This window comes from Myotis brandtii, unplaced genomic scaffold (assembly GCF_000412655.1).
Source record: "Myotis brandtii unplaced genomic scaffold, ASM41265v1 scaffold915, whole genome shotgun sequence".
In the NCBI taxonomy this organism is placed as follows: domain Eukaryota; kingdom Metazoa; phylum Chordata; class Mammalia; order Chiroptera; family Vespertilionidae; genus Myotis; species Myotis brandtii.
The window spans coordinates 193,361-204,134 of record NW_005371769.1 but is presented as its reverse complement, the minus strand read 5'-3'; the positions used below and the strand labels follow the sequence as shown (position 1 = coordinate 204,134).

Genomic DNA, 10,774 nt, shown 5'->3' with positions numbered 1-10,774 from the left:
CAAGTGGTCCTGAGCCTGTGAGGTGGGGCTCTGTGGGTTCTCTGAGGGCAGAGGGCATGGCTGGCTGGTCTCATTCTGGAACTTGAGCATGAGTGTGGCACTCGCGTGGTGGGCGTGCCTGTGGCCTGAGTCAGGGAGTTTCCTGGAGGTGTTTGTGGTCTGTCCACTGGGCAGACAGGCTGGGACTTTTGATGGCCTTTAATTGAGACAGGGACTAGGTGAGGACAGGGCCCATGTTTAGGAGTCAGATGCATGGATTAGAATTAGTCACAGTCTTTGGTCCGGGTGCAGCCTGCCTTATTTATGTGTCATTTAAACAGTTTAATAAGCACCTACAGCCCAGCCAGCGTTGCTCAGTGGTTCAGTGTCAATTTCCGGTCAGGGCACATGCCTGGGTTGCAGTCTCGATCCCCAGTAGGGGGCGTGCAGGAGGCAGTTGTTCAATGTTTCTATCTCATCATTGAAGTTTCTATCTCTCTCTCCTTCTCCCGTCTTCTCTGAAATCAATAACAATATGTGTAAAAAAATAAGCACCTACAAACACCACCCCAGAAGAGCTGGGACCTGGCCAGTGTCCCACTGCACCTTTGGCAGCCGCTGTCTTACCCCATGGTCATCACACCTTCACTCCTCTTTCGTACCTGCTTGTGGCCTCTTCCCAGACATGGCTAAACACATGGGTTGATTTTAGCTTTAATTTAGTAGGAAGAGCACCAAGCTGTGGGTCAGCTGTTGGGACACTGTGGCTGGAGAGCAGGTCGCCTTGCCAGGGTGGTGGGTTTGGTGAGTGCAGAGTGACCAAAGATGGCTGGGGGATCTGGTATTAGGTGGGTCACACCAGTGTGATGGCGATTGTTTACCAGGTGTTATTGGGAGTGGAAGGAGGACACTGATAAAAGAGCCCAGATAGAAGGGTTGTCTTGAGCAGGGTATCCCAGAGTGTCCAGTGGCTGTCCCACTCCTGCTGCTGATGTCCTACTGGGACTAGTCCCAGCTCACTGTGGAGGAGGCTGCATGTGAGCAGATGGCTGTGCCCTGCATGCCCGTGGCACCTGGGACTGAGCCTCGCCTGGCTGAAAGGAGGCACCTTGAGCCCGTGTCCCATGTCCTGTGCCCCTGATGTGCGATGTACACGGGCTCCTGGATGCATGCCCCGAGGCTTTGCCACTGTACTGGGGCCCAGACATCCTAGTTCTGCCTGTCAGCCAGCTACCAGAGGCTTCTTCTTAGGGAGTTTAGGCCATCTCCTGGAGTCTCTAATACTAGCAACATCATTAAAAAAAAAAGTAAATACAGTTTGTTTAGAGCTGCTTTTGTTTCACGGTGATTCACCCACCCACCTGCGGAAGGACGCCTGGGCAGCTTCCCGTCCTGTCAATCAAGAACAAAGCTGCTGTAAACGTCGGTGGGCAGGTTTTGTGTGGACATCAGCTTTCAGCTCCTTTGGGTAAATAGCAGGGAGCGTGACTGCTGGGTCCCACGAGTCTGTTCAGTTTGGTAAGAGACCACCCAGCTGTCTTCCAAAGTGGCTGCGTCCCTGCCTTCCCACCAGCAATGAAGGGGAGTTCCCGCTGCTCCGCGTCCTCGCCGGCACTTGGTGGTGTCAGTGCTCTGGGTTTTGGCCTTTCTGATAGGTGTGCAGTGGAATCTCATTGTTTAATTTCCATTTCCCTGATGATGTAGGATGTGGAGCATTTTCTCATTTGCTTTTTCACTGTGTATGTCATCTTTGGTGAGGTTCTAGCAAGGTGTTTGCCCATTCCTTACCCAGTTGTCCATATTCTTATCGCTGAGTATTGGTTCTTTGTGTTCTGGATAACAGCCCTGTACCTCGTGTGTCTTTGGCACATTTTCTCTCCTGTCCGCGGCTGCTCTTCTCAATCCCTTGGCCCTCTCTGCTGCTTACTGGCTCTGTGGTGTTCAGAAAGCCACTTAAATCCTGTGAGCCTGCGTGTCCTACTGCATTGAGGGGGCAACAAAAAAAGCACTTTTGGAAACTTAAATATGATAAAATCAATGTGAAGAGCTTGGCACAGGACTTTACCTTCATCATTGTTGCTATTTGGTCATGAAGGCTTCAGGGCTTATTCTCAATTCCTCTTTAAGAGGCAAGAGTAAACCTCGTATTCCTTTGTGGCAGTGGAATTGACATAAAACACTCTCACCTCTGCTGTTGGCACTGCCAACACCATTACTACCTCCACCTCCACCTTTACCTCCATCTCCATCACCAAATCCACCTCCACCTCTACCTCCATCACCGCCCCCACCTCCATACCACCTCCACCACCACCTCCACCTCCACCTCCATCACCACCTCCACCTCCATAACCACCTCCACCTACATCACCACTTTCACCTCCACCTCCATCACCAACTATACCTCTATCACCAACTCTACCTCCATCACCACCTCCACCTCCATAACCACCTCCACCTACATCACCACTTTCACCTCCACCTCCATCACCAACTATACCTCTATCACCAACTCTACCTCCATCACCACCTCCACCTCCATAACCACCTCCACCTACATCACCACTTTCACCTCCACCTCCATCACCAACTATACCTCTATCACCAACTCTACCTCCATCACCACCTCCACCTCCACTTCCATCACCGCCTCCACCTCCACCACCGCCTTCACTGCCACCTCCATCACCACCTCCACCTCCATCACCCCCTCCACCTCCATCACCACCTCCCCCTCCTCCTCCATCACCACCTCCCCCTCCTCCTCCATCACCACCTCCCCCTCCTCCTCCATCACCACCTCCCCCTCCTCCTCCATCACCACCTCCCCCTCCTCCTCCATCACCACCTCCCCCTCCTCCTCCATCACCACCTCCCCCTCCTCCTCCATCACCACCTCCCCCTCCTCCTCCATCACCACCTCCCCCTCCTCCTCCATCACCACCTCCCCCTCCTCCTCCATCACCACCTCCCCCTCCTCCTCCATCACCACCTCCCCCTCCTCCTCCATCACCACCTCCCCCTCCTCCTCCATCACCACCTCCCCCTCCTCCTCCATCACCACCTCCCCCTCCTCCTCCATCACCACCTCCCCCTCCTCCTCCATCACCACCTCCCCCTCCTCCTCCATCACCACCTCCCCCTCCTCCTCCATCACCACCTCCCCCTCCTCCTCCATCACCACCTCCCCCTCCTCCTCCATCACCACCTCCCCCTCCTCCTCCATCACCACCTCCCCCTCCTCCTCCATCACCACCTCCCCCTCCTCCTCCATCACCACCTCCCCCTCCTCCTCCATCACCACCTCCCCCTCCTCCTCCATCACCACCTCCCCCTCCTCCTCCATCACCACCTCCCCCTCCTCCTCCATCACCACCTCCCCCTCCTCCTCCATCACCACCTCCCCCTCCTCCTCCATCACCACCTCCCCCTCCTCCTCCATCACCACCTCCCCCTCCTCCTCCATCACCACCTCCCCCTCCTCCTCCATCACCACCTCCCCCTCCTCCTCCATCACCACCTCCCCCTCCTCCTCCATCACCACCTCCCCCTCCTCCTCCATCACCACCTCCCCCTCCTCCTCCATCACCACCTCCCCCTCCTCCTCCATCACCACCTCCCCCTCCTCCTCCATCACCACCTCCCCCTCCTCCTCCATCACCACCTCCCCCTCCTCCTCCATCACCACCTCCCCCTCCTCCTCCATCACCACCTCCCCCTCCTCCTCCATCACCACCTCCCCCTCCTCCTCCATCACCACCTCCCCCTCCTCCTCCATCACCACCTCCCCCTCCTCCTCCATCACCACCTCCCCCTCCTCCTCCATCACCACCTCCCCCTCCTCCTCCATCACCACCTCCCCCTCCTCCTCCATCACCACCTCCCCCTCCTCCTCCATCACCACCTCCCCCTCCTCCTCCATCACCACCTCCCCCTCCTCCTCCATCACCACCTCCCCCTCCTCCTCCATCACCACCTCCCCCTCCTCCTCCATCACCACCTCCCCCTCCTCCTCCATCACCACCTCCCCCTCCTCCTCCATCACCACCTCCCCCTCCTCCTCCATCACCACCTCCCCCTCCTCCTCCATCACCACCTCCCCCTCCTCCTCCATCACCACCTCCCCCTCCTCCTCCATCACCACCTCCCCCTCCTCCTCCATCACCACCTCCCCCTCCTCCTCCATCACCACCTCCCCCTCCTCCTCCATCACCACCTCCCCCTCCTCCTCCATCACCACCTCCCCCTCCTCCTCCATCACCACCTCCCCCTCCTCCTCCATCACCACCTCCCCCTCCTCCTCCATCACCACCTCCCCCTCCTCCTCCATCACCACCTCCCCCTCCTCCTCCATCACCACCTCCCCCTCCTCCTCCATCACCACCTCCCCCTCCTCCTCCATCACCACCTCCCCCTCCTCCTCCATCACCACCTCCCCCTCCTCCTCCATCACCACCTCCCCCTCCTCCTCCATCACCACCTCCCCCTCCTCCTCCATCACCACCTCCCCCTCCTCCTCCATCACCACCTCCCCCTCCTCCTCCATCACCACCTCCCCCTCCTCCTCCATCACCACCTCCCCCTCCTCCTCCATCACCACCTCCCCCTCCTCCTCCATCACCACCTCCCCCTCCTCCTCCATCACCACCTCCCCCTCCTCCTCCATCACCACCTCCCCCTCCTCCTCCATCACCACCTCCCCCTCCTCCTCCATCACCACCTCCCCCTCCTCCTCCATCACCACCTCCCCCTCCTCCTCCATCACCACCTCCCCCTCCTCCTCCATCACCACCTCCCCCTCCTCCTCCATCACCACCTCCCCCTCCTCCTCCATCACCACCTCCCCCTCCTCCTCCATCACCACCTCCCCCTCCTCCTCCATCACCACCTCCCCCTCCTCCTCCATCACCACCTCCCCCTCCTCCTCCATCACCACCTCCCCCTCCTCCTCCATCACCACCTCCCCCTCCTCCTCCATCACCACCTCCCCCTCCTCCTCCATCACCACCTCCCCCTCCTCCTCCATCACCACCTCCCCCTCCTCCTCCATCACCACCTCCCCCTCCTCCTCCATCACCACCTCCCCCTCCTCCTCCATCACCACCTCCCCCTCCTCCTCCATCACCACCTCCCCCTCCTCCTCCATCACCACCTCCCCCTCCTCCTCCATCACCACCTCCCCCTCCTCCTCCATCACCACCTCCCCCTCCTCCTCCATCACCACCTCCCCCTCCTCCTCCATCACCACCTCCCCCTCCTCCTCCATCACCACCTCCCCCTCCTCCTCCATCACCACCTCCCCCTCCTCCTCCATCACCACCTCCCCCTCCTCCTCCATCACCACCTCCCCCTCCTCCTCCATCACCACCTCCCCCTCCTCCTCCATCACCACCTCCCCCTCCTCCTCCATCACCACCTCCCCCTCCTCCTCCATCACCACCTCCCCCTCCTCCTCCATCACCACCTCCCCCTCCTCCTCCATCACCACCTCCCCCTCCTCCTCCATCACCACCTCCCCCTCCTCCTCCATCACCACCTCCCCCTCCTCCTCCATCACCACCTCCCCCTCCTCCTCCATCACCACCTCCCCCTCCTCCTCCATCACCACCTCCCCCTCCTCCTCCATCACCACCTCCCCCTCCTCCTCCATCACCACCTCCCCCTCCTCCTCCATCACCACCTCCCCCTCCTCCTCCATCACCACCTCCCCCTCCTCCTCCATCACCACCTCCCCCTCCTCCTCCATCACCACCTCCCCCTCCTCCTCCATCACCACCTCCCCCTCCTCCTCCATCACCACCTCCCCCTCCTCCTCCATCACCACCTCCCCCTCCTCCTCCATCACCACCTCCCCCTCCTCCTCCATCACCACCTCCCCCTCCTCCTCCATCACCACCTCCCCCTCCTCCTCCATCACCACCTCCCCCTCCTCCTCCATCACCACCTCCCCCTCCTCCTCCATCACCACCTCCCCCTCCTCCTCCATCACCACCTCCCCCTCCTCCTCCATCACCACCTCCCCCTCCTCCTCCATCACCACCTCCCCCTCCTCCTCCATCACCACCTCCCCCTCCTCCTCCATCACCACCTCCCCCTCCTCCTCCATCACCACCTCCCCCTCCGCCTCCATCACCACTTCCATCTCCACCTCCATCACCACCTCCACCTCCATCACCATCCCCACCTCCATCATCACCTCCACCTCCATCACCACCTCTACTTCTATCACCACCTCCATCACCACCTCCACCTCCATTGCCACTTCTACCTCCACCTCCACCTCCACCTCCATCACCACCTCCACCACGGCCTCCACTGCCACCTCCAACACCACCTCCATCTCCACCTTCACCTCCACCTCCATCACCACCTCCCCTCCATCACTACTTCCACCTCCGCCTCCGCCTCCACTACCACCTCCGCCCCGACTGCCATTGCTGCCTCCACCGTCATCGCCGCCTCCACCGCTACCTCCATCACCATGACCTCCACCACCACTGTCACAACTATTACTTCATTCAACAAATATTTCTGGAACACCCACAGTTTCCCCAGCCCTATTACAGTAGCTTGGATGCAATCAGACCTCATTAGCACCCCTCCCATCATAGTCACCGTTTCCTGTCTTGATGGCTGGAAAACCATGTGGTCTGGGAGGCCGGAGAATTCTGACAGCTGCAGGCACAGGATTTCTTCCACGAAGGGTCTTGGGGGAGACTCCAAGGGAGGAGGCAAGGCTCTTTCGCTCACAATCCCACCCCTTCACTCCATGCAATGTCAGGTGTGCTCTGCTCCCCCTCACACCTCCTTTTCCCAAGCAGACCTGTCCCAGGTGTGGAGCCCTCTTGTGTGCCAGGAGGACTTGGAGCTTATTACACTGTTTGCCCCGGCTCAGTGCCCAGGAGCCTGCGTTTTCACCAGGGTCTCAGAGTGGGTGCCCTCCTGGTGGCTTTGCTCCCAGGTCTAGCCAGTGGCCAAATGAAGCTGTCCTTTCCCCTCCCTGTGCCCCTGCAGACACACCAAGATGAAGACAGCTACCAACATTTACATCTTTAACCTGGCTCTGGCAGACACCTTGGTGCTGCTGACACTGCCCTTCCAGGGCACAGACGTGCTCCTGGGCTTCTGGCCATTTGGGAATGCCCTGTGCAAGATTGTCATTGCCATCGACTATTACAACATGTTCACCAGCACCTTCACGCTGACCGCCATGAGCGTGGACCGTTATGTAGCCATTTGCCACCCCATCCGCGCCCTCGATGTCCGGACGTCCAGCAAGGCCCAGGCTGTCAATGTGGCCATCTGGGCCCTGGCCTCTGTCGTCGGCATCCCGGTGGCCATCATGGGCTCGGCACAGGTCGAGGATGAAGGTCAGTCAGTGGTCCCTCCTCCCCAGGGCCATGCTCCCTGGCTCCACCTGACCCTGCTTCTCTCTCCGCAGAGATCGAGTGTCTGGTGGAGATCCCTGCCCCGCAGGACTACTGGGGCCCCCTGTTTGCTGTCTGCATCTTCCTCTTCTCCTTCATCATCCCCGTGCTCATCATCTCCATCTGCTACAGCCTCATGATCCAGCGGCTGCGTGGTGTCCGCCTGCTCTCAGGCTCCCGAGAGAAGGACCGGAACCTGCGGCGCATCACGCGGCTGGTGCTGGTGGTGGTGGCAGTGTTCGTGGGCTGCTGGACGCCTGTCCAGGTCTTCGTGCTGGTCCAAGGACTGGGAGTCCAGCCGGGTAGTGAGACGGCGGTAGCCATCCTACGTTTCTGCACAGCCCTCGGCTACGTCAACAGCTGCCTCAACCCCATCCTCTACGCCTTCCTAGACGAGAACTTCAAGGCCTGCTTCCGCAAGTTCTGCTGCACATCTGCACTGCGCCGGGAGGGGCCGGGGTCTGACCGTGTGCGCAGCATGGCCAAAGATGTGGCCCTCGCCCGCAAGACCTCAGAGACGGTGCCGAGGCCTGCATGACTAGGCGTGGACCTGCCCATGGTGCCGGTCAGCCCGCAGAGCCCGTCAACACCCAACACGGAGCTCACCCAGGTCACTGCTCTCTAGGCTGATGCACAACCTGACCCCTGCGTATCACCAGACTCTGGGAGCTTCCCTGTGACCCCAAGGGCCTGATGACATCATGGGGCCCATTGCTTTGGGCTGCCCTGTGGCCCCCGTCACACTAACCCACTCCTGGGGGTGTGTGTGAAAGAACTCACCAGTGAGTGAGCCTGGCAAGAGCTCATGGACACACCCACGATTCATGGGACTCCAGGCCTCCCCCCGACTGCACCCGCGGGCCCTGGGTGGGCACATCTGGAGGCGGAACAGCAGTGTGTGCAGCCCGAGGGCCCTGTGCTGTGTGCGGGCTGCGTGAGGGCAGTGGGACTGGCCCAGAGCTGGGCGCTGCTGACATGGACTTGCCCGAGTGTCACTGGTGCCGCCTCCGGGTCCCCCACGTCCACGTCCCTCCAGCCCTCAAGGAGCCTTTCCCTTCAGACGCTCAGTGAACTCATGCGCTGCAGCTGCGGGGCCACGTGTGCAGAGCTGGCTTGGGCTGCGGGGCGGGCAGGGCCACCGCAGGCTGCTCTGTCCGTCATTCGTGAAGTGGCCCTGTGTACCTGGTCTTGACTGCTTGATGCTGAGGGCCCCTGCCTGGGGCCCCTGTGCCCTCCTGGGGCTCTCTCCCTCACAGTCTCTCCTTTTCTTGAAATCAGACGTCCCCAGCTGTGCTGCCGGCAGGACCCTGTGCCCTCCTTGGGTCTGGGTGGCCTTGAAAGAGTGGCAGTTGGGATGGGTTTTGCTCTGCACCGGCAGTGACTGACCTGTTGCCTCATTTCCAAGCCTCCAGGTGTCTATGGGGGAGGCCTGAACTTTTGGTGCCAAACCAGAGGGTGGTTTCACCGTGGGAACTGGTGAGAGGTGGGGCTTAGCAGAGCCTGCTTGAGTGATGCTGTGAGAACCGTCTGGGCTGTGGGGCACCGGTGGGGGTGTCTCCCTAGTGTGGTCACCAGAGAAGCCCCCACCCGCCCCAGCCTGCAGATGGAAGCTGGAGCTTGGTGACTTTGCAAATAGCCCTGCAACGTTGAAAAGATGATTTTGCCTCCACCTGTGAGCTGAGCTGCAGCCCTGGGCCAGGTGACTTAAGCACCTGGGAAGCAAGGACCTGCGACTGGCTGCGGCACCCTGGCCCTTGGGGCTGAGCGCTTTCTTGCTGAGACAGAGACTCATGAACTCGTGCCTGTGCCCCCTGTGCCCATGTACTTACACATGTGCCAAGTGAGCCCTGCCTGCGACCCGCCTGAGTCTCCCCTGCCCCTCCCTCCAGGCCCACTCCTCCTGGTGGCGTTTCTGACTCCTGCAGGGTGGGCTGTTGGGGTAACTTCTCTGGGATTAGCATGTGTGGTCCTCCCACCCGCTCTGAGCTCCTCACCAGCCCCCCCCGCCCCTCTGCCCCGCTCCAATGTTGGGAAGGGGTGCGACTAGTTCATGTGTTGGGGCTGTTACCTTTTATTCAGGACAAATAGTTTCTCCATAAACAACAGCCTGCTTCTCTCTCTCTCCTGCAGTGGGAGGTTCCCTGTGGATCCAGTGTGTGGGGGGTGGGCTCCTCCCACATGGGTATGGATTCTCAGCACCCAGCCCTGCTCTCCTTCCCGGAACAGCTCTGAGGGGTGTGAGGGTGACCATGGGCTGAAGTGCTTGGTCAAGGCCAACGGGCCAAGGTGCAGTTTTACACAAGTTTCAATGACCGGCACTTTGCTGTTAAAATAAAAATTTAGCATCAAGAGAAAGTGTGGGAGGAACAGGCAGTTAGGCAAAGGGCACTCGAGTGGTGTGTCCACAGGCTGTGTGTCCAGGGCGACTCCACAGAGACTGCACTGACAGGCAGGGAGCAGTGGGCCAGGCAGGTGTGAGGGGTGGGCAGTGCCAGGGGATCTCCAAAGTGGGCCATCACCCCCAGCTCTCCAGGGCTGAGCCCCGTCTGCACTCCTGGCCCCACCTCCATCCCTGATCCCCCAGGCTCCACCCACCCCTACCTCCCCCCCACATTCAACCCGGACTGCTCTCCCACCTTCAATCCTTGTCCCATCCCCTTCCCCATTATAGTTCTGATCTCCCCACATTCACCTCCATCTCAAGCCCCACCCCCTAGCTCCCCAAATCTCCTGTCCCCAGGCTGCAGCCCCAGCCCCTGGTCTGGTCTCTGGGCTCCTCTAAGCTCCCCTTTCTCAGTTGAGCCCAAAGGCTGACCCTCCCCTGCGGGGCTGTGGGGGTGGCCCAGCCCTGGGAAGGCGAGCTGTGGACCCACCCGCTTGGAGCTTTGCCCGTCAGGGCTGCTGTGGCCCTGGTATGCCTTGCCAAGGGGCGAGCCGGGTGTTGCTGGCTGGGGTCTGGGCAATGGCTGTGGTATTTGGGGACCAGAAGGGGAGGGCCGGCTTCTCCCTGGGACCAGGAGCCCAGAGCATGGGCACCCTCCCTGTCCGTGCCTGTGCCCATCTCAGGGAGTCACTGTGGAGGTGGGAGACCAGCATCTGCAGGGAGACGGCATTCTCCTCCCGGGCCAGCAGCGCCCCGGGTAGGAATCCGGAGAGGGTTTCCCTGCCCCTGCATCGTGGCTGGTCGGAGGCTCCCAGGTCCTGGGTCTCCCTGCTCTTGGGTATGGGGTGGGGCGGGGTCCGTGTGCCTTGGCTGTGTCTGGCCACCTGGTCCCCGTCCTGGGGGATGTGCTCTCCTGTGGAGCTAGGGCAGGTCCGGAGCGGCAGAGTGAGAGGCTGGTGGGCACCGCTCTGCTGTGGCTAGAGGG

General features: G+C 60.7%; 1 protein-coding gene across 2 annotated transcripts in view; it reads left to right on the top strand.

Moving 5' to 3' along the window:
* OPRL1 (opiate receptor-like 1) overlaps positions 1-10,504 on the top strand; it is an 18,267-nt gene extending 7,763 nt beyond the window's left edge. For both annotated transcript variants that reach the window (XM_005885520.2, XM_014532854.1), the window contains 2 exons: positions 6,994-7,349; positions 7,421-10,504. In XM_005885520.2, the coding sequence (XP_005885582.1) occupies positions 6,994-7,349; positions 7,421-7,944 (880 nt within the window). In that variant the 3' untranslated portion in view covers positions 7,945-10,504. The remainder of the gene's footprint in view (positions 1-6,993; positions 7,350-7,420) is intronic.
* The last annotated feature ends 270 nt before the right edge of the window (positions 10,505-10,774 follow it).